Source organism: Amia ocellicauda, chromosome 17 (assembly GCF_036373705.1).
Source record: "Amia ocellicauda isolate fAmiCal2 chromosome 17, fAmiCal2.hap1, whole genome shotgun sequence".
In the NCBI taxonomy this organism is placed as follows: Eukaryota; Metazoa; Chordata; class Actinopteri; order Amiiformes; family Amiidae; genus Amia; species Amia ocellicauda.
In genome coordinates this window covers 24,959,295-24,983,055 of record NC_089866.1, presented here as the reverse complement: position 1 = coordinate 24,983,055, position 23,761 = coordinate 24,959,295, and the positions used below count along the sequence as shown (strand labels likewise).

The following is a 23,761-nucleotide window of genomic DNA, read 5'->3' as shown; positions in this document are numbered from 1 at the left end:
ATTTCTGAAACCACAGTATCCATTGTGCAACTCAACGCAGAGAATTTAAGCTTCCAGGAAATATATGTAGGCCTACAAACTAATTTGGAGCAGATTTGTGTACCACATTTCCTGTCTTGCAGATTTCAAAGTTTTTTTGCAACAAATTCACTGTTTTTGTTTGATTGGGTTGGTTGTGATTTGAAAACTGAACCTCTGGCATTGTAAACAATCTGTACAGTATTTATTTTGAGATTAAATTGACATTCAGTACAGGTACACCCTCCTCCTGCTTCGATCTACAGCTTCTCTTTTCCATGTCTTGCCTGCTAAGTTTATGATTTAATCTTTAAATCTTGGGATCCATTAGATGTGAGTCTGAAAATAAAGAAAATAAAGAAATGGCAGTTAGCTTCACTAATAATGTTACTTCCTAAAAGTGGCTCAGAATTTAAGCAACAGTAATAGTAATTTAACAGAAGTTGTATTTCTAAGGAAATGTCCAGAGACGAACAGTGGAGGTTTACATGAAATGACGGGTATACAAGAATAAAGGTTAAGCTTTTACACAGAATTCTGTCGACAGCTCTCTGCTCAAGACTGCTTGGAGGTGCAGCGTTGGCTTTTACATTCCTGAGTGTGTCAGGGAATACAAGTAGCACAAACACAAACAAACGCATGACTGACACTCACACAAACTCAGACGGCAGACAAGTGTCTCGTGCATTGATTGTCGCTACGGGCCTCTGCGCACCACAGGAATGTCAAATATTCCTGTCAGATATTCCCATATTCCACACAATATTAATCAGCCCAGAAACAAGGGGAGGGGGAGAGAGAGAGCAGTTTTGCCAGCATGCACTTAACGTCGCTTCAGGTGTCTAAGAATCGAATTTTCCGATCTCTGCGTTTGAAAACTCCCCCCCACCCCCCTTTTTTTTTTTTTTGGGAACCAGTTTTTCCTTCAAAGCTCTTTTCCCCAGCCAAGAAAAAACGGTCTGGCAGCTAGGGTTCCTGCTCTCTGCCTGTCACATGCCATGGCACTGCATTAGCCCACAGAACTGCACAACTGTGTGCGATCTTGGAGGCATCTGTGCTTGCGTGCCTGACAGCGGGTACATCTTTGCTTTTAATTATTTTATTCATTCCGAGAAACTGGGAATACCACACAGGTTGTAATCAAAAATAGACCTACTGGGGGGCCGACCACTTTTAAAGTACAATTGTAATTCCTTTAAACCCCAGTAAATACATTTTATAAGCTGCTAGTGAATTAATTACCTCGGCATGACTTGGGAATTTGTTCAGTCTGATCTTGCTTGTAGGTATAATTTCACACATCCCTGAATTTGTTTCCACTCAGGGGTTTTTCACAATATGTCATAACATTCACCGTTTCCTGTTGAAGAAGCTCAGTCTAAGGGTGTCGAGCCATTGTGGTTTTTAGTTCCATGTTATTATTGCAGATAGGGGGAAATAGATAGAATAATTTAACCTGTGATCAGCATCCCAGTAAGGTCAACAGGACAGCTGCCAAGTTGTGTATCTGGGCTATTTGATCACCGCACATCTCTACAGATTCAATGCAATGGAACCCGCCTGGTTGCGTTCTTTTCTAAAATAAAACTTGTTAAAACTGGTTGTTTTCCCTTTGAGTTATGACATCCATGCACTAACTTGTGCCTGTGTACATGGGATGCATCTTTAAATAAAGTTTTAGTTGAGATCTGGAGGGCTTGGGCAGCCATCTTCTGCTGCACAGAGAGCCTGACCAATGGGTAGTGTTCTGTGGCAAACTGGTGTCTCCCCATCTGACTGTGCCCAACCCAGTCACCTAGGTTCTTGTCCAGTTTCACTTCTGGATCTGACAGTCTGAATCAGAACCTGCAACCTTCTAGTGAGTCACTCTGGCGCAACCTGTGTGGTTTTAAAGCTTGCAAAACGGCAATGCATGAATGAATGAATGGTTGTAATGAATGTGTATCTAGTGACAACTGTTTCCTAATACAGCTATGGAAAGAATTTCGTTGTGCAGCCAATTTGGCTTTTAAGCACTGGAGGCTACTGTACAAACTGTACTGATGATATGTATTTGTTAATATTTTAACTCCATGTGTCTGTCTGTGTAGTTGTACACAAAATGAGGTATGCAATGTAAGAGCCTCTAACAAATGAATTTTGAAATGTTCAAAGCCTCAGACGGCCATGTAATGGGAGTCCAGGCTCCATCCCTGGATCCTCTGTGGCTGTCTGCCCCTTTGTGGTTTTCGGTTTTTTGCTCCGGTCTTCCTCTCTCTCTGTCTCCATCTCTCCCTCTTCTTTCCCACTCACTCACTCATTCACTCTCCCTTGCGCTCTCTAATCTGTGTGTCTGTCTCTGTGTGGTAGGTGTCAGCAGCCGGGGCCTGACCAGAGCGAACCTCTGGACGTGCTGTCGGGGAAGCTGCAGTCCATCCAGGACATCGAGGAGCTGACCTCCCTGGTGAGTGTGGATGGACACTGGCCACAGAAGGAGGCAGAAGATCCACTACTGCTGCAGATGACCGCTCTTCTTTCTGCGTCTGTGAATATCGCCATGCATTTGGTCAACAAATAATGGAAGTGGTTGAAGTTATTTTAAATATATGTCCGTCTGTCTCTGTGCAGCTCCGTGGAGCCAGCGAATACGAGGAGAGGAAGCTGATAAGAGCTGCCATTCGCAAACTGAGAGCCCAGGAGCTGGAAGGTAAAGCTGCCATCCCATCCTGCTCAGCCCATTCCTTTGACTTTCACTTATCAGTCTTCTCTCTTCGCTCTTGTTCCCCGAAGTGTTTCTTCTCCCCTGTACTGGACTTGCCTCCATAACTCATAGATGCATTGATCCTACACCATCCACCAGTGTAACCAGGTCTCTAAACACATTTACGTTTACTGGGCTGTGTTGCTGAGTCACCGGTAGATAAGTTGAGTCAAAGGCCACAAGGTCTTACTTGCCACCATGAGTTCTTCAGTCCATCTCTGTCCGATCTCTCGGCCTGGGGAATTTCCTGGCTCCGGCTCTCTACGCGCAGCCGTCTCAATCTGTTTCTGCAACATGACCAAAACCGAAAGACAGCCTTTTTCCGAATGAGCCGCCTTGGCACCAGAGCATTGTGCAATTTGCTCGTACCTTAATTTGCAAAGATACTGCCACGCAAATTCCATTCATTCCTCACTGGCTGGTGGTTTCTGTTTGGCAGGAGCTCATCTCCTAAACCGAGATTAAGGTGGAATAAAGCGACAGTTAATAGGTGTGGTTCCTTAACCCTGAATGGTGAGCTGCCTAGTTGTATTTTGCATTAAGACTTGTAATGTCTGGCATTAATCTCGCACCGATTGGGTGGTTAAAGAACTCGGTTATACAGTGCATCTGCACAGTTCATGTAGTAACAAAGAGCAACTGCAGAATAATCATCTCCTTGAGGACATAATCTCTATTTCCTACTATAGCTGAGTATTGCTTAAAAGTGCAGATCTTGTAGTATTTGAGGCTGAACACTGTCTTTCTGGAACTTGATATTATTATTATTATTATTATTATTATGTATTTATATAGAATTGTTTAGAATTCTAGCTGAATTTCTTTGTTTTATAATGGGAAGATTCCATCTTGATCTGTGTTCTGCCTGACTTCTGCAGTGGGTGTTTTTCTGTTTATTGCCGTCGGTCTTCCTGATAAACCTGTTAAATTGACAATGTGATTTCTTGACTGTAAGGTTGGTATGTACCTGTTGCAAGACCCCTTTCTCCCCACTTCCCAACCATCTAGAAACTTACAACACCCTACAGCAGGCAGCTTAGACCTAGACCAGACAGGGACATGAAAAGACGCATTCAAGCGGGGAAAAATGGCGAGGACAGAGGAGGATGACCGAGTATGAGTGAAGGGCAAAGTTTGTATACATGTCGACTCCCCCCCTCTTTCTCTCTCTGTGCTACAGGTGCCATAGAGAAGGTCCGGGGGGGCAGCAAAAGGTTCGAATCTGAATCCTCCCTGCAGAGGGGAGCCCTGGAGTCCCGAAGCTGCCTGAGCTCAGATGTGAGTACAGCAAGAAAGATGTGGTGTGGGTGATTTCATCAGGTTACCACCTGAGAATGCCCTCGTGGGTGACCAGGAGGATGAGAGGTTGCCCTACTGTTTCCAAGAGACACGATCAGCAGACATTGAAGACGGGGGTGTGTGTGTGTGTGTGTGTGTGTGTCTGTGTTTGGTTAATAGGTCCAAAGTTAACAGGACCGAGGGAATCCAGATTGGCACAGTAAAAGCATTTTATCTTTGAATTAGGATTAGAGGTCTCTCAACAAAATCAACACCAGCTTGGAAACTCAGAACAGCTTCTACAATTAAGTGGTTAATCAGTGTAGCTTGGTCGATTACACTGAATGAAAACTAGTAGACTCTGTAACCCTTGAATTCCCATGGTATATAGATATAGATCACTTTATTTTTTATTTTTTTACACAGCATAACTTATTTTGGGAACTTAAAAATAACTAAGAATCCATATATAGCCAAGTAATAAGACATTTCTTCCCCACCTTGGGGAACAAGAAAACAGGCTGTGTGTGCAAGTGCTTGAGGAGGCAGGGTGATTAATGCAATTTTGTATTGTAAAAACACAAGCCATGTTTATGACCCTGGCAGGAACACACTCCAAGGCACTATGCGATGTTTGGAACCCTGGAAGGCAATAAAAAAGTTTATTCCTTTACAGCCAACTACAGCAAACTTTCAAGGAAGTGGGTTTGGTGACAGGAAACAGGGTTTAGCTGACGGATATTTGCATATCTACCTGTTGAAAGGTTGTTACTCACAAGCAACTAGTATAGGGTTAGTTATTTTTCAGTCATTTGTCTGCGATCTGCAGTAGAAGCCCTGCAGTTGTAAAGAAAGTTTACCTCTGCTGCCCTCTGGTGGTGACAAAATAATTAAATAAAGCGGTACTTCTTCCTGAGAAATAAGTAACTGTCATTGAAACATTTTACAGAGATGATAGATATATTAAAGATAACTGTGGTCCTGTTGTTTTTGTTGTATTCTTTGAAATGCTGTGTGTACTCATAACCACAGCAACAAACTCTTAATTTGAGATTTTCCGTGTTGGAGATGGTGGTTTGCTCATAAATCTTAGGAGCTGATCCCCAGTGCTGTAACCACTTGGCTCTCGGCAGTGGTGTTGTAAACGGAGCACTCAAACCAGCACGTCTTCTCATCTCACTCAATTAATCGTCCTCAAGGGTCTACAGGCCTGCAGGTTTTATATTTCTCTATAAATTATTCCCTATTCAAACAAAGTGACCTGAAATCTAAATTTTGGTGAATATTTAAGTCATTTACCTAATCAAGTGCTCAGGCTGGATGAAAACCTCAAGACTCGTTGAGCAGGACAGGTCTGCCCTGGTCTTGGAGAGAGGCCGCTCCTTCTGGGTTTCCTTTGATCCAAATTAACTGCTTAACCGAGCCAATCGTTGGGTATAATTTGTCAAAATCTTAACATGTTCAAGGTATCCAGTGATTTGATGATTCAGAGAGACCTCTGAAACGGTCAGGATTGTGGCCCTCCAGAAATAGGGTTGATTACCCTTGTCTTGGGTATCCCTCAAGGACCAGAGTGAATTCACACTGTATCCTCCAGAGGTCACATTGATGGCCACAACTTTAATTACGTCTCTCTTGTATGAAAGCTGCTAGTCATGAGATTATATGGTCTTCGATAGGGGTGTCAGACTTCAGTCCTGTATGACAGTATGGTGTTTTCTTCCTTCCTTAATTGATCTGATTAAATTTAACTGCATTCATTAAAATCTTCTCTCCAGATGACAGATCTTAAGTAACCAACCTCTAACAGGGGAGACACAGGGGAGTTCTCTGGGGGAGTTTTGAAATGCCAGACAGTAGCACCTCCCTATCTTTCAACCAACTACCATGCAAAAAGCATTGATTTATTCTCAGTGACCACGCTTCTGGACTCATACCCAATTAGGGCCTGAAGTGACAGTGACATTTGCACAACTGGGTGGTGTAGTTGTCTATCTGGCGCACAGGCTCAGCCATTGGTTATTCTCAAATCCAGAGCAGAGAGTAGCAGCAGGCCTGTGGACGCTAATATTTCAGTACACGTGCCATCCCGCCTGGTACGTGGCCGCAGTGCTGAGCGTCTGGCCGCCGATAAGAGGGGAGATTATCGTCCAGTTCTAAATTTAAAGAAAATGAAGACAATGACCATGACGACATGTCCTGCACTTTCACAATCAGGAGCAATCAGTGGAGAGTGTGTTGTCGGTAGGAAGCACAGAAGCAGAGATCTTTAAAGGCCGACCTACAGAGGAAAAGGCGGAGGGAGGTCCGCAGACAGGCTGATCGGAGAGATAGCCTTTGTCCAACTGAGTTTCTGAATTTGAAAGTTTCAAGTGGGGAAGTGCTGGGGATCATGTGTTACAGGACAGCAACAGCTGTGAGGAAGGAGAAATCATCTTGTCATAACCCCAGCTGGACAAAGACACCGAGGGTCTGTTTTATGTAGGTCTAAACAGCGGATATTCACACATCGGCGGCTGATTGTCCTCTGCTTATACCGTGTATTCCATCTTCGGACCATTTTAACTACCTCATACCCTGTGTCCAGGTTCAATTAATGAAATATAGGACAATATTAATGAAAATGGTACAGAGCAGGGCTATAGCATGTGTGAATGGAAAGCAAATAGACCTATACATTCAACCAAAGGTGCTGGTGATCTGGTCTTCTGTAATGGGCAGCATATGGCTCTCCGTCGGATTCACGCGTTAATGCCAAACAAGTTCATTCTGCTTTCGTTTCTGTTAACGTCCCATAAGAATATGGTGCATCAGTTATAATACTGTATCCGTATCCTGTTGGTAATAAATAATTAGCAGAGAACCAGTGTTTCCTGTTTGTTACCGGGAAATCTATTTCTGGTTTTAATTGGTATGTAGGTCGCTTCTCTAAAGTCACTGGCCCACATGTACTCCCCATTCTCCCCGGGGAGAACTTAAACAACACAAGTTTGCTCTACTTGTTGTGCATATATGATTACCTCGTATGAAAATGATTTAAACATGCCCTCATATGCCACATTTCTATCAACGTGTTGGAACACTGGTAGATGTAAATTCTCTCTAGGAAATAAAGCATCAAGTTGTTTTTATAATTGTTCCTTTCTTAGTTTTTTTTTTTTTTTTCTCGGAATAGTACATTATACTTTACCAATGACTAATTAGTTTGAGAGTTACTTAAAGCTGAGGAAAAGAAAAAGCATCACTTTATCCTGTTTTGTTCCCATAAAGGAGAGAGAAAGTGAGAGGGAGGCAGAGTGAGAGAAGGAGGGAGGAAAAGAGAGAGAGAGAGAATTGGTGGGAGTGGCCTGTGCTGGGTGTGCGTCTGTGACTGACTGACTGACTGAGCGTGTGTGAGTGACTGAGTCAGTAACAGGAGCTCTGGCTGCGAGAGGAGAGGCGATCTGTGACGGTCTGGGATCAGGGGGTAGGAGAACACTCTCGTGAGGTAGGTCCCCACATGGGTACGTCCTGTGCTGTACTGTGAGAGGAGAGAGGATGTGGGCTTTGCTGGGAGTTTTATTGCGTTATATCATTTGGTGAAGTAGCGTTTTACAACTCAGTGATCACTTTTACAACCAGCACTGGGGCTGTGATGATAAATGGGAATAGGACTTTCTCAACAGAGGGCAGATAAGTGATGGGAGGGATGCATAGAGAAACGTCCTTTCAACGGCTTAGATTAAAGTTTTGTGTGAGGTAATGATAAAAACCTTAGGCTTTCCTGGCGAGACAACTTTAGTCTCTTTAGCACAGATTGGGAAGTGATTTGAGGCTAGGAATGACTTGTGTGTGGTTTCCTCAATTTTGCCGTCTATGCTGCATTCTTGGGGTTTTCACATTCTTGTAGAGGTACTGCTACCGTACTGTACTGCACTCAGGCTGAATCTCACATTTTTTTGGCATTTCATTTGGGCAACGGCGTCCGTTCCTGAAGTGCTTTGAAAACAATGTGAATCACAGCATTTTTCTCTGTGTGTGAGACCAGAAGAGATTCTTCTGAGGTCTGTGGTACAGCAGGATAAAACACTGTCACCACAGAATATTTTATTCCATTTTAATCCAAATGGAAGATCATGTATCCTAGACTAGAGCACTACTCTAAATTGTATTGCTTAGATGTGTGTTTGTGCAACTTCTGATGAATTTTTAGTTCTGCTGCATATTTGCCATTCAGGTGTATTGCAACGTAAACCTCGCCTAATTTTAAAATCTGACAGGCAGTGTTTGTAACCTTATTGTATGAGTGTGATTAACAAAAATAACTTTCTCTAGTCTCAAAACTCTTTTTCTGAGTTCAGCATATTTCATTACAAAGAAAGCAATAGTAATACACCATTTGTGGGTATATGTGTGACCTGAAGACTTAAAGATAAGACACACCAGTAATTGTTTTGCTTTCCTCCTTTGACAATGCGTCTTAGTTTTATGTTGTGGTGTATGAATCGCACCCTCAATTTAAGTCCAGTTTAATTAGTCTATAAACACACGTTGGTGCTGAGCCAGGGGATTTGAAACATTCCTCTCTGAATTTGTCACAGTCAATAAAAGGAAAATAATACAAGTTTTTTTATGTAATGTGCAAGTGAGATTAGACCCCCTTGCAATCTTGAAAGCATGTACAGGCAGTAATTGTGATACAGTGAGCACTGTATTGTAATACAAAAAAACACTCCTCCGCTAGATAAAGGCCACGTTTGTTTGCAGTGTTGCTCTTAAGCTTTGATAAACACCGAACTGTAAATGTTTCCAGTTAATTTCCAGCCCATTCTGTGTTTTGAGAAGCTGGTAACCCACTGAGTTGGTAATCCACTGATATGTAAGAATTTGTCGTATTCTGTACTCTCCTGGGTTTGAGTGAGAGTCAAGTGCCGTATTTGTCTTGGTCCCAGTGACTCGCAGGCAGTGGGGAATTTGGGGTGGTGTAAGGCTGTCAGGTAATGTTGCAATTACCCCACTGATTAATCCCCTTTGGAGGTGTCTGTGTTTGGTCACAGATCGGTTACTTGAACACCCACACGAAATCTGGGCCTTTACAGTCTCGTCTTGCCTGCTGCCTCTCTAATACCCCCGGTGATGACTGTTCCCACCTGACCTTCTCTTGATTAGTGCTGGTGTCCCTACTTTTAAGTCATTCTCAGTTTTCTGTTCGAGCTTGGCTGAAATTACCCAGCATGCCATTTGTTCATTATTTTGTATGTCTTTTACACTAGCAAATGAAAGCCTTTTCCCCCAGTTTCTCGAAATTAGATGAAAAGAGTGGTTTTCAAAGAGATTGTATGTGCGTTGAGGTTGTTAATTCATTTCACAGTCCAGTCGTTTCTTGAAGGATGTACCTTTTTTCTTCTCTTCTGGTGTCCTTTTAGTGCCTCTTCATGTAACAAGCTCTCCCCTAGCCTTGTAAGATTAGAAAGGATTTTACTCTATATAATTAAACCCACTTTAGAACAATACTACAACTTCGACTACTACTAATATTACTGTTGCTGCAACTACTACTAAAAGTATTGTGTATCATGAGAGAGTATTAGCTGTGCTGAGACTTTATCTGATGGTTGCTATAATCAATCCCAGGAGGCTGTTCTCTCCTGTGTTGTGGTATTGGTTTTGGCCTACTGCCCACAGGTAGTGCTGACAGGCCATCATCATCCTCCTCCGCTGTTTGTTTATTTTATCCAGTGCCTTTTTCATGTGAAGTTGCAAACCATCGCCTATAAAATACACCTAACCGACGCCCTGCCGGCCTCTCTTCTTTAGATTAATCTAGGGATGTGCATTACGCCTCCAGGAAAACTGCTCCTAGGATGTGAGCAACACTACCAAGGAAGTTCACGATGGAATGTATGCTTCTGAGATCCCCATATCGAGAACACTAGCTCCAGGTGTGCCCGAGTCTACAGCTCAGTCATTTCTGTAGTATCGATTTGCACATCCGTCCTGGCGTGTTAAGATTGCCATGTTGTTTTCGTAAACAAAAGCCCTACAATATGACTTCAAAAGGTCAAAAATAAATAAAAAGCACCTGGAAGCCATATCAGATGGTGTCATGCAGCAGACGTGCTTTAATCCTGTCAGAAGATGCTGGGAAAGATTCCATTGTGATTTGCTGTAGGACTGTCTGTCTGAGATAAGGCTGTGTGGGGCTGCCTGTGATCAGGACTATAGTTGGGAGCTGGGGGCAGGAATTGAAGGAATGTGTTTCTGCTGATTGCCACTATCTAATCGTCTTTGATTCAATCACAGCAGCTTCCCCCTTGGGATTTGGCCACCAGTTTTTTTTTTTTTCCAGAAAACTGGCAGATATTATCTTAGGATCTGTAGGGGACTTGCTGATAGGAGTGAGTGACAGGCAGGGACCCTCAGTGAGTGATCGACAGACAGACACAGACGGCATTTCTCAGTGTGATGGTTGGTGACATTACGTAGGGGTCGTTGAGTGACGTGCTTGCTGACTGTACATCCTGAAGACGGTTTAGACCAGACACTCAGACGTCACGAGTGAGAGCAGTAGGGTGAGGGGTCTGGTGAGAGAAGCGGATAGGCAGCCAGTTCCTGAGGAAGCAGCCATGCGAGTCACCCCTCGCAGGGCGATATCCCACAGTCCTTTGCGAGGGAGGTGTGCGGAGGTCTTGGCCCTGACCACGCGGGACAGTCTGCAGCCCTAATCGGCGGGGCGTTCCTGTTTGTTTAGCAGCCTCTGTTCACACACCGTAAACCAACAGGGCTGTAATTACGCCTTGCGCTGGGTAAGACACTGCCTGGGGCATCAGAGACGACGCACTCACTTTCCCAGACGTTGTCAGAGGAAAGTTAAGCCCACTCCAAGATGTTTAAGGGAATGCTTCAAATATTTTTTTTCCTCCCCATTTATTTACTGTTTATTTTATCTCCCCTTCCCTTCCTTGATTACTAATGTGTTTGTCGTAAATGATAAACAACTATTGAGCTTAGATCTATGAGGCCGATTAACCAATCCAGTAAAAGTACATTATGACATGCCTGTAGAGGAAGTGTGCCAAGAAAGCTTGCTAGAGTTGTCTCTCTCTTATCATAATTAGTATTTGTTTTGTCTCGTCTTCTCCACCTCTGTGGTGAGGAAGAGGTAGACAAAATGATTAGTCAGCACTGCAAATCCTCATCGAGGCAGAAATAAACCTGAGAACACAGACGAGTGACAAGAGGAGTTGCTACAAGGAAGAAGTGGTGTGAATGGGAAAGGCAAACCTCACGCTTGTTGACTCACATATTCAGTCCTGACAACAAACCTCGACTGATGCTGAAACAGGTGGTGTGAGTGAAACCAGATGTTGTTTTGTATATTTTGCAGTTCTATTGGAGGATTTACAGACCCGTATCTTATCACCGACGGAGTTTGAGTCACCGGGCCTCTGAAAAAACAATGGGCATTTCCTGTACATCCCTAGGGGGTCTGGACTTTCTTCGCTTTTATTTTGTTTTTGAGGGGGGTTAACCTTTTGCTGTGCTTTGTGACGATTGAATGTTCGCGTGTTTATTGTTTCAATGTTGTGGGAGGGGAAGGAGCGCAGACGTTGGAGGGCTGTGTATTTGAGGTGGATTTGCATGCTGTGCATCCTCCACAAATCCCTCAAAAGTATCCTAGCACATTTTGCATTGTATCGAGTTGTTTCCGAAACTCACTTTGCTGGCTGACCTTGTGTGTGTTTGTTTATGTACCCCCCCCACCCCCCAGTTGATCTCAGTGTGTTTTAAATAAACAATGCAACTTGTTTGCATTGGGATCTGGAGACATAGCAGCTGGACAAGAGCACGTGTCTAGACTAAATAGTCCCATTAATCTCATCAGTCCTACTGAGAGTTTGTCGGTGGCTAACATAGAAACCATATAAAGTTACCTGGACTGAGGATGACCTAAAATGGCACTGTGGACAATGTACATGAGGTCCTATATTCTGAGATCAGCTACATCTGTCTGGAGATTTCTTAGGTTTCTATTGTACACAGTTCCCTTTGTATCGTATGAAAATGCCTCTTTTTTTTTTTTCCTTTAATAGAAGAAAAATATATTATGTATGGAAAAGGTTTTTGCATCCAAAAAGGATTCACTGAGGTGACCAATGATAATATCATAGTCCTAGTTGGGGGCATGCCTCTGTCTTCATCAGATCGGATCTTGAAGTTTTATTACAGCCCCCACTGCATTGGCTGTGATGCTTTTCTCTGGTCGAAACGCAGTACTGTCTTGTACAGTAATGCATCCACCTGGAAACCACAGCCGTGTTTCTTGAGAAATCCCCAGGAATCTGAACGAAGTCATCTTCACAATAAACCACACCGAAAACAAGTCAACACTGCCTGTGTAGTTTGTATTGTTAGCAGCCAGCAGTGCATGCCTCCTCAGGTTGTTGCACAAGTGAGCAATTATATCCGGTCCTGTGGGTTGAGCCTAGAGGTGCGTCAGTATTCATATTTTCCACCAAAATCCACTTTTAACCATTTTACAAGGCCCGCGGAGTGCTTCAAATGAAAAGGAACTTGTTAACAGCTTCATTGCACACTAGTTTATGATTTTTTTTTTTTCAGCTCCCTCTAATTCACTCTATGATGTCCACAGGAGCCAGATATAGAAGGTTTGGAGGAGAGACAGCAAATCAGAGCTCAGATCCGCGAGCTGCGCAGTCAACAGACGCAGAACAGAGAGCTGCGCAGTCAACAGACACAGAACAGAGAGCTCCAGAGAGCAGGTAAGCAGCTCAGCTTTACACTAAAGCAATTCTGAAAGCAGGAGTTCCTGTAATCAGCACTGCTATTGTATCGCTCACACGTTTCATTTTGTTGTAAAGCAACTGCAATTTACACTCTGCTTTCATTACAACCAAGAATCATATAAGAGACTGAAATACGGAGCACCAGTTGAGCTAGCAGTCATACAGCATTTGAGTGGTGTGGATTTCTGGGTGCAGTGGGCAGAGTTTCTGCTACATCAACACCACTTCTGGCGACCAGCTCGGATGCTCTCCACTTTCCCTGCCACTCTCAGCTTTGTGAGATGCCATTGGTTGAGCTCAATAATCTGTCTCCTCCTACTTTAAAATGAAATACAGGAGCTCCGTATTAGTTTTTTTTTTTTTTTTTTGCCTGAATTATTGATGGATCTTTTTTAATCTCCTCTGTGGAAACCCAACAATGACTAAACCAGAGACAGATAATAGGAAGCTTTCACTGTGTTTACATTAGCGAGGGCATTTTTGTTTCCTGGCCGTGTGCACCTAGGAAAGCAAGGACTACAGTGAAGGCGTCCTTGTAAATTATTCACACGTCTCCCGGCCCCAGCACCCCCTTCGGCTTGTTTGTGTGCAGAAAACATCTCTGTAAATTTCTGGTGTTGCATGTACTTGGGCATAGGTTTGCATATACTTTTTACTCTTTTTAGTTTATTTTTGTGGTGCACAGAAAGTTCCACATGTTTCTCATTGTTCTCCGTTGCTCGGCCTCTGCAGACTCAACGTCTAGCTGTCATTGCTGCCTTTGGTGTGGCACCTGTTACTAGTATCCTATACACAGCCCGGAGTAGTAAAGTAGTAAAGGAATAACTAAAATCGGAGACGTGAAGCAGCTCCAGAAAAGGCAGGTCGATTTGGTTATGTGCAGGTTGATTTGAATTGCTTGCATACTGAAGCCAGGGGATTGAAACACCATGCAAAGCTCAGTGCTTCCTGATTTAGCCTGTGGCTCGGTCTGATGGGGCCATTGCAAAGCAGAGCTAAATGATCTAATTTTCACTGGTCCAATGTCCTTAACTGTAGAGGGACAAATGACGCGGTAAGATGTATGCTTAAGTTTGAGGCATGCTTTTTTTTTTAAACACAAAAGCCCTGCGATCTGATCTGTGTACACTGGAGTAGACAGAAGCAATACGAGCTGCAATCGGCAGACGCGCCACACAGAGTAGTTAAAGATCTCGGACTTCATGCTTAAACGATCTTTGTGACATGCATTTGGTAAGTGCATAATTTATACCCTTTGCTTTTGCTCCTGAGCGTATATTGCATGCTGAGTTCTATGTAGAGGATGTTGCTCTTTGACTGAGATATTGTCATACTGTGATACTGTGAGAGGCAGGCCGTGAACTGGAGCTGCTTTAATACTACACTGGCTTTGCATTACAAGGGCCCCACAAAGCTGGGTGCAACACTTATTTGTTTCCCCCATCCTCTTCCCTGTGAGAAATCCTTTCTGATGCAGATTTGTTGGGTGGCATCCTTTTGTTCTTGGGACAAGCATCGATTTTGATCAGAAACATTGGCAGGGTAACATTCCTAAAGCACTTAATGACAGGAAGGTAAGAAAATCACAGCAACACGCAGGTGGTTTAAATTACTGCTTTAGCGTTCAGTACAATTACCTAACAAGCCTGGTATATAGTCAGCTCTCTGTGTGCTAACGTCAGACCCCAGACGATTCTGTTCTTTGTGTGCCAAGAAGTGGGTCTACATTTTACAAGCCTCCCGCAGTATCATACTGAAATAGTTCGAAGTATTATTCAAATTCACCCTAAACCAGCACTACAGTATCAGTAATTCAAAACCATGATCTTGTTTGTTCATTTATTTACAGCTTCTACTGTATGGGTACATAGACTACTGTAAATGAGCTAACCATACAATTAGCCTTTGTGCAAACTTGTGCTCAGTACAGGTCTCTAGTTATCCCCTCGGCATGGAACCCCCCAAATCCACACAGTCCTTTCTCTGCATATAAGCACTTTAGTAATGACTAAAATACTCCATCCTCACTCTCCAACACTTCCACCCTGCAATTTCACCCTGGCGCAGAATCAGAACCACACTGGCTACTGCTGAACACAGGGGAAAGCGGCCGGCTCTTGTTTTTTGTTCCAAGGCTTCACAGAGCCTGTGGTTCAGACGGGAAGCAGTTCTGAAAGCCCAGAGGAATCCAGCGACCGAGTTGAGAAGGAGCTGGAGCCACTTCCCCAAACCACACTTTTTGGGAAGGTCGCAATTTAGTAAATTACCAGTCCAGGGACTTACTTGTCTTTGGAGGATTCACAGGGAGTAGAGTTTAGAAATGGGTCCTCTAGTGCTGAACACGAGCCGGCCTTGAAATCTCTGTTAATGTCCATTTTCCTGTTCGGCATCTTCCCCCAACTGACCCAATCTCTTTACCACTCTGCCTAATGCTGCATTTCCATAGATGAGAGAACTTGGTTTCAGATGGACGTTACAGCAAAGCTTTATTTTTTGTTTAAATGGATCTCAACACAGATTCGTGTATAGCTGTGATTTCCCTAAGTAGGAAAAAGTACAGCTAATGCTACTAACAAATGTCCGTGTCATTCACAGATTTTAATTTCATGCAACACTAGTTTCTGGAGCTGGTACACAAACTGCCTTGCCATTTGAAGTGGCCATATGGAACTGCGCTGCACTGGTCTGACCAGGAAAAAAAACACCCCCAGCAGTTCCTGATGCTCTATTGGAATAAAATAAGTCTCTCAATTCCCCTTTTGGGTATAAATCGATAAGTGGTATAAGTGGATCCATTGACATACATTGCAGCTTATTTTAGCTGTCCATGAGTGGCAATATTGATCTAATGTCGGTGAAGATTGAGAGGAAACTTTTCAGCTTTGATGCAAAGGACTGTAGTGAATGTACCTCCCTTTTAAAAGCATTACATGTGAAAATAAACTGTGAAACTGCTAACTGGTTAATAAACTAGATCTGTAAGTTACCTGGAATTCCAAATGTCATCTTACCATTCCTAAATTGAAGTGAAGGCACTGCCGAGAGGAGGGCAAGGATAGCACTCACTGGAAGGGGAAGGAAGTGGGCAGTGTTGTTTGGAGTTGGTTTCCTGACAGAGGAATGAAAGGGGCAAAGAGCTGTGGGTGTCCCACTCTCCCTGACCCCCACCCTCCTCCCACAAACGCACATTTCACTTCCTGTGCCCATTTGGCACTTCCTGTACTGATGTTAACACTGAAAATAGACTCCACATCTGGCCTTTGCTTTGCTGGGCTGTATTTGTGGTTGGTTTTCTAGGGACGCGTTTGTTTTTCTCCCAGTGACTCTATACTTCTCAATTAGTAAATTGCTACTTTGACCAGCCGGATACTGTGTTGTAAAGTTAAAAATAAAAAATGGTCTTGTCAACCTTGACTTCAAAAACATCAGATCAAGTGATTAAAAACTGAAACGGTTTGTCAGGCGATATATATATATATTTTTTTCAAAATCTTTTTCCTGTTTTGAACTTCTAAAATTAGTTTACCAAATGTTTACCAAACTCTCACTTTAGTGGGTTTTTACATTTTTAATGCACTGGCAAATGTCCTCAATTTTGGGTTTAGACTTGTCTTTTATACGTGACATTTTGCCTGTAAAGATCCTGTGAAGTGATTGCTTGAACAGTATCCGTGTTTTGCTCCCACAGGAAAGACTCCCGGAATGGTTTTAGTCCTGGATGCCCTCAGCAAAGAGGAGCCCTCCGGGCCGGTGTTGTCACGGCCACGCCTGGACTCCTCAGCCTCAGACCAGGACTTGGGGTTGTCGTCACGGAAACGACTGGATTCAGGGGCCTCTGACAAAAGCTTAGGACTGTCGTCACGGCAACGGCTAGACTCGGGGGCCTCCGAGAAAAGCACGGGGCTGGTGTCGCGACAAAGGCTGGATTCGGGGGCTTCGGACAAGAGCCTGGGCCGGTCGTCACAGCAGCAGGAAGTGGGGATGACCAGCTCCTCGAGCACCGACTCTGAGGTGGAGTGTGAGAACAGGACCACAGGGGGCGCTGCAGAGCAGAGGGACACCAGTGAAGAGGGGTCATCCACAGACACCGACAAGGACCTGGTTGACGGTAACATCTGCTCCAGAAAAGAACCCATTTCACCATTGGGCCCCCAGAATGGCCGGGACAAGTCCGTGGGGAGCAGCCTTCAGAGAAAGGTAGGACAGTCCGAAAGCACACTACTTCTTACTGAAACATCCACAGCAATGCCACTCCTCAGTCTTTATAGACTCTATGCTAACAATGTAACATCAAATTATTATAAATCCAATCCAGTTCTTCTCACCTTCATTTTGTCCCTATGTTCATACTGTAGCCACCTAAGGTACTGATTAAACAATGTGTGTTTTCAAAATCTTCGGGTTTGCAACAAGTACACCGCTAAAGGCAGTCTGTGGTCAAGGATTGTTCAGATTTCGAATAACATATACATAATTAATTAAGTACATTATGTTTGTTGTTTTTGTTTTTAGAATCATTTACCGTATTCTCAAAAGGCTGTTCGTAAAATGTTTTTTCAGTGTCCAGACACTGGTGCAATCTTTCAAAATCCCTTCCTACACAGTGAATTCTAAGCTCTCGCCACCAGAGGGGGTCAGTGTGCCGCTCTGTTTCCCATTATCTCCCTTTGCCCCAGCTGTTTCATAAACACCAGCAGTGGCCACTTCAAAATGAGCTGCGAACTCCTAATAAACACCATGTTACTATGGTCACCCAACGCACAACGCTTTTAATCTCTAGCAGACCTCTTCCAAAAAGACATTCCCACGGCAGGGACATTTTTCTTTCATTATTCCTATTTTCCGTGACGTGAGGCACAGAATAATGTAAACGGTAGCGGAGTGAAGCCAGGATTAATGGAGAAATCGCCACTCATTCGCTCCACAAATCAAGTAGTGTGAGGCTCTGGTTTAACTCAGGCTGGAGAAGAACTTGTCAAAAAAAAAAAAAAAAAAAAAAAAAACTGAGATTAATTGACATATACACGCAAATATGTGTAGAGAATGTGTTTCTGGGGGGATTATGCTAATTGACACGAGCAGTTTTACACTCCACATGTTCTGTTTATGTGGATTGAATGCCGAAATTCCCTTAACAGTCCTCAGTGCATTATTTCACCCTGAAAAGCTGTTAACGGATTATTTGTTTACATTTTCCACAAGGCACGGGGCAGTCTGACGCCTGAAAAGAAAAAAGGAAACTGGGAGGGGGTGGCAGGGCACTATTTTCACTCAGGAACACACCCACAACTGCTTATAGAAACCAAGTGGTTGTTCCATTTGTGAGGATGACGGGCCTATGTAGAGTCATACATATTTGGCTTGATTAGTCCAGGACTACTCTACTTAAAATAACATTTGAGTAGTTAATGACTAGTTCTAATGTGGGTCTATGAACCAGCCCATAAAGCACAAATACCGTAGGAAAGTAGTTTGTAGCTAGTGTTATCTGGTTTCTGTTCAGTCAGCATCAATATAGCTAAAGCACCAAGGGAAAATAAAGGGTAGGCTTTCGAAGAACTAGGTATTCAGACTTTATTTATAAACACAACAAAATCACATTTCAGACATGGAGGTATCCACTGTACTGACTGTCTGCTGCTTTAGTGATAGAGGTGAATTAATGTGGCAAGGCTGTCTTTTAAGCCTGTTCTCTCACCAGCTTCTCACACCGAATGTGGCCGTGGGAGCCAGTGCATAACTGGAGTCTGAAGTCCGTTTTTTCTGAAAAAAGTTTTTACGGATTTGGCAGCAGCTGATATGAACTCTGGTAGACCCCCCAGCTGCAAGGCAATTGAATGTTTATTTTTGTTTTTTTTTCCCCTGCTAATTTTAACTGCAGTACAAGACAGTAGGACTGAATTAAATAGTTAATGCATGAAGTGCTTCAAAAAGAAAGTCAGTAAAAGATGATCTGTGAATTCTATAAACAAACGGTGTACTATATTGTAACGAAAGGGGAGGTTTGCTTCCTTAATAGGATTTCGAGAAGACTTTTAGATGGCCTCAATTTGTATTTCCAGCCTGCTTTTGTTGTCTAGTAAGTTTGAATAAACCTGTTCTAAAATCCGTTACTCACCCTGTATTTCATCTTCTTTTAACTAATCTCACCTTCTCTGTGCTGTGTGAGTGATGCCTATCTATCTGATCTTTTGCAGCACACTGTGAGCACAGACACCCCACAGACTTCTGGACGCAACGGAAAGGACTCGGGTGAGTCAGAGGCACTTTTAAACACACCAACAATCAAAAGGTGATCTAGCACCGAGTGAATGACCAATTGGAGTTTGAAAGATGCTTTACAGTACCCTGCTATGTAAACCGACATGCATAGTTGTCATTTGAAATTATTGAGACCCTTTTAAAAGCAAAAATAAATTAATTGATTCCTTTAGTTGAATAAATTGTTCATTAAAATATACTCATCAAAGATATCTTGATGAACACAGTCAGCCTGTTTATTTCGATGGCTTGGTAGGCCAAAGACTAACCATACTTGCACACTTTCAACTATAGTGGCATATGTGACCACACCAAGCACAAAAGGGAGCATACTCAAACACTGCAGCTGCTGACTATTAGGGTCTCATGCTTGGTACTGTTGCTCATTTAGAAGCCTGGTCCTTGTACCACGATGTGGTCACAGACTTGCTGGACTGTCCTGCTGCACCTAGGTTCACTATTATAGGATAGAGCCGGGCTGTTTGGTTGACCCTGGCAGGTGTGCTGTCAGAGCAGGCCTGACCCCCAGCCACCCCTGTCCCTGGGCAGAGATGTTACTGGAGCTGGGCCAGGAGTCTGGACATTGCCTCATTGACAGTAATGATTTCTTTGGTAGTTTTGTTTTTGGTGTCAGCTCACAGCACAAACATGACCTTATAGGGACACAGGGACGCGTGCCCTGCCTCTGTGTTTGGGGGCAGGACGGTGAGAGGAAGAGTTTCTCTGGGCCTGTCTTCTCTCTCCCTCACTGTCCCAGTTTCTTCTTTTTGCCCGTGTCGTAAACACCAAACGTTCCTTTAGAATTTTTTGCCTCAATAAGGCAGGAAGGCCTTGGCAGCCCCCCCACCTTCCCCTTTCCATATTCTCGCATTGTTTTCAAGCCTTATCTGCTGCCTGCAAACATTCCCAGTTGAGCAAGGATATCCAGATTATCTCCAGGGTATAGCTTTTTCACCAGCAAAGCCATGTCTTTTCTCCTGCCAGGGTGAGCTCAATTAAGGCCTTCTGGGTATAGCAGTTCAGTGCACAAATCGCAAACTATTCCACCCTGAAAGCCAGAACCGATGCAATCTTTTGTGCGCTTCAAGACTCTGTAGTAACCTACACTACGTCACTGGTTCCCCTACTGGAGACCAGATAAACCTGCCGCCGTTTCCTCTCGCAATCAGCAATGCGTCACGTCAACACCTTGCACTGAAGTGAATTGGGTAATGTGGGGGGTCCCTGTGGAGGGCGATGACTTGAATGAAACCTGATGATGTAAACCAGTTCTCCGAAGACCCAAGGATGTAGGGATCTAATTGGAAGGGCATCTGCTGAGTGTAATTCATTTGAATGTAAAGAGTTAAATAGCCTAAGCTGACATGTAATTCACACAGGTCTTAGAATTTGTTCACTTTCAATGCACACACACTTCAAAGTTTAATGTTCCATTTAAAGTTATTTTATTTTTGTTTTCTTAGAAGTGCAGAAATGAGCACAATAAAAAATTAAAAAGGTAAACACAGTGGCATCAAACGGTGCCACTCCTAAAAGCGCAGCGGCCACACATTCTATTGAGTCAGATCAGATAGACGCATTCACACTATTGCAAAAAGACCGATCATAATTAAACCTTCCTTTTCTGTTCTGTAAATAGTCCTCACTCAGCACTGCAGTGTTATCAACAGTGGAAAGTGAATTGCACTTTATTAAGCGGTCTGATGGCTGTGGTAGATAATGGGTTCAAAAAAATACTTTAGTATGAAAGGCTGTTTTTCTTTTCTGTTTTCTTTTTATCTTTGGCTCCATTAAATTAAGAAATGGATGACTTTTACCTTGGAAAAAGTGTCATATTGAAAAATGTGCATTTAAAGGCATTGTCCCCATTTTAATGCTTTTAAAACTTTTTTTAATGTTGACTGACTTAGCTGTGATGTAGCCACCTCTGATCTATATTTCAGCTATTGGAGTTATTAAAAATAAATTTCAATTATTTGGCCTCAGCAGCTACTTATCACTTTGTAGTCCACCCCCCCAACTGCAACATAGACAACTCCCCAACATAGACATAGACCATTAAAAAGATCAATGGGAAAGCCTGACTTTTTAAGGCAGTATACACAGGGTAAAATAAACAGATCTGGAGAGAACATGCTACAGGATCAGCAAGGCACAGAATAAAAAAAAAAAAAAAAAAGTTTTGAATTGAGATGAACTGGGTATTTGGAAGTGTAGAGAGAGAGAGAGAGAGAGAGAAAGAGAGGATGTCAGGAGAGTGAGAATGATGGTGTGGGAGAGATGGGATGAGAAAACTGTGCCGGAGACAGCCGGGGGTGGGGGGGGTCTGATTATTGAAAGTGTTTGGGTCGGGGCTGAGCTGCCTTCTCTGCCTTATGTTTCAGTAACCGAGCGCCTCGCAGACAAGAGAGAGACAGCCTCTTCCTTCAGCAGAGCCAGCTCCGTGAAGGACCGGGTCAGGAAGTTCACCGATCCCGGGGCAGACGGCCTCTCAGGGCAGAGGAGGGGGTCTCTTCGGAACGGTGTCGCTGCCAGCTACCGCACGCAGACGCCTGTCTCCAAAGTGACCCGGCTCTTTGAAGATCAGGGCCCCGGCAAGCCTTCAAAAGAGGAGGGAGGGCTCACGGGGAGAGAGAAAGCAGGGAAGAACGCGACGGGACTTACCCCATCCTGGGAGAAAGCAGGCCGCCCCTGTGTGGATTCCATAACCTCCGCCAAGTCCGCTCCCGAGGGTCCATCTGCCAGCAAGAGCTCCACTGTACTGTCCCAGAGCAGGGCTAGGAGACAGCAAGGGGTGTCAGATCAACCCTCCTCCTCCTCTGCCCAGCTCAGGGGTGGCCAATCCCAGAGCTCCCAGGGGACGTCACAGAAGAATGAAAAGCTCAGGCACGGCTGCTTGGCCACAGCAGATCACTCTCAGACCCTGAGCGGACCACCTGCGAGTGACGACACCCCCAAGACATCTACCTACTGCCCAGCAGACAGGGACCCGTCCCCAACACAGGAAGACCCCGATATGAAGACCCTGCTCACTATCGAGATCAAGAACGGGCACCCCCCCAGCATGGGCCCCCGGGTGACTGGGAACGCTGTGGGCCAGAGAGCAGGTTAGTTGCTTTTCTTGATTGGCCACTCTTGTCTCCTAACCTCACTTCAGAATTGAAGAGATGAACATCAAACCTAATCCAGCCGAGATAAATATTCTGACCTGGATTCAGTCGCTCAATCGGATGTTTATGCGTCTTTTGTCGGAACAGGAAAAGCAAAGTGTTTCTTTGATGCAAAAAATAAATAAAAATGATCAGGTCCAGTTTATGTACATATGAAAAGTTTTAAAAATATGCTTTCCATATGGCTAATGAATAACCTTGAAGTCTTCTTACTAGTCATAGAAATCTAGTATACTTTGTATAGATACAAGTACAATAGTACAAGGGAACTGCATTTCCTGTAAAGGGCAAATTCTATTCTACCTCCTTTAAGTCACTAAGGGGTCACCTTACATCTATGGTGCATCATTACACCAGAATGTTGTTTTTAACTGCAAACGTCTGAGCGCAAATCAGTCATGCTCGTCAGAAGCTTGTTTACAGACCTGGTTGCTGACTTGAGTGATCTTAATCTAAATATTTATTTGAGTGTGTTTTCCACATCAGCCACAGAGGATGCTATAAATTATTGTCCTTCACTGCATTCATCTGCAGTGCTTTGTGAACTTGTAAACACATATATTCCACAGCCAAGCCTTGAACAGGGTTACAGCTGGAGCTGTAGTGGTGCTGATCAATTATGACCTATTGTCACACAGTTCTCTTGTATGAAATCATTCAAAGTTGAAAAAATGTGACTTGTGACTTGTGAAGTGCAGTTTAATGATCTGTTCTGTTCTAAAAGTGTTGAAAATATTGTTAATATGGTTAACAAACAGACTCAGATGTCCCTTTAAATTTCAGTGGACAAAATAGTAATTCCATGAGGTTCTAATCTTTTTGGCACTGCCTTTTGTACACTGTGGGTGATGAACTGCATTCTCAATCTCAAGTCCTAACTCACAACAGATCATATAGTGAAATCCTTTTAAAATTGCAGTGTCTTTTCTGTTTTCTGGGGAGTAATTATGTTTTAGTTTTTTGTTTGTTTTGATTTTCTTCAATAATATTAATCTAGCAAGAGATGGTGTACAAGATTTGCATGTTGATTTATTATAAAGTCAGCAGCAGACTAGTAAAGATAGGTAACTGGCTCCATTTACAAAAAGCTGACATTTGTATCCCGGGCTTTGGAAAGGTCAATGAGTGTCAATGGCGCATTTACACTGAACTGAACTGGAGATACCCGTGGGTGCTCAATAATGCAGCTCTACAGAGCGACACAGAGAAGAATGCACAGGCATGGACAACCCACACAACGAGGCACTCATTTCAGAAGTCAGCAGACTTCATTAAAAATCACACAACATCCAAACTGTAAACAGCTGGGAGGAGCCCAGGACACCAAAACAATGAGGCTGGTGCTGTGTGTTTGGGGAGGGTGGGGGGTGTAAGTCAGTGTCAATTTCTACACAATAGTCCGCTTTCTGCTTCTCATTTAGAAAACCGTAGAATACTTTCTTGGTTACAGAGTCCGTGGAATGCTCTTGTTTTTTCTTTATTATTTATTTAAATTAATGTATATCTAG

At 43.5% G+C, this 23,761-nt stretch overlaps 1 protein-coding gene and 1 long non-coding RNA gene across 7 annotated transcripts in view; one reads left to right on the top strand and one right to left on the bottom strand.

Annotated features, from left to right (window-relative positions):
- Positions 1 to 23,761, top strand: part of smtnb (smoothelin b) — an 84,495-nt gene that overhangs the window by 26,214 nt on the left and 34,520 nt on the right. For 5 of the 6 annotated variants that reach the window (XM_066689475.1, XM_066689477.1, XM_066689474.1 and 2 more), the window contains 7 exons: positions 2,368 to 2,461; positions 2,626 to 2,704; positions 3,939 to 4,036; positions 12,669 to 12,798; positions 16,511 to 17,019; positions 19,020 to 19,074; positions 21,468 to 22,190. In XM_066689475.1, the coding sequence (XP_066545572.1) occupies positions 2,368 to 2,461; positions 2,626 to 2,704; positions 3,939 to 4,036; positions 12,669 to 12,798; positions 16,511 to 17,019; positions 19,020 to 19,074; positions 21,468 to 22,190 (1,688 nt within the window). Of the gene's footprint in view, positions 1 to 2,367; positions 2,462 to 2,625; positions 2,705 to 3,938; positions 4,037 to 7,439; positions 7,524 to 12,668; positions 12,799 to 16,510; positions 17,020 to 19,019; positions 19,075 to 21,467; positions 22,191 to 23,761 lie in introns of those variants that run through there. The other variant, XM_066689478.1, reaches the window with a different exon arrangement.
- LOC136712738 (uncharacterized) lies at positions 200 to 21,852 on the bottom strand. The gene is made up of 2 exons (XR_010804880.1): positions 21,748 to 21,852; positions 200 to 357 (listed from the first exon to the last, which is right to left on the bottom strand). It is a non-coding gene; the product is annotated as an uncharacterized LOC136712738 (long non-coding RNA).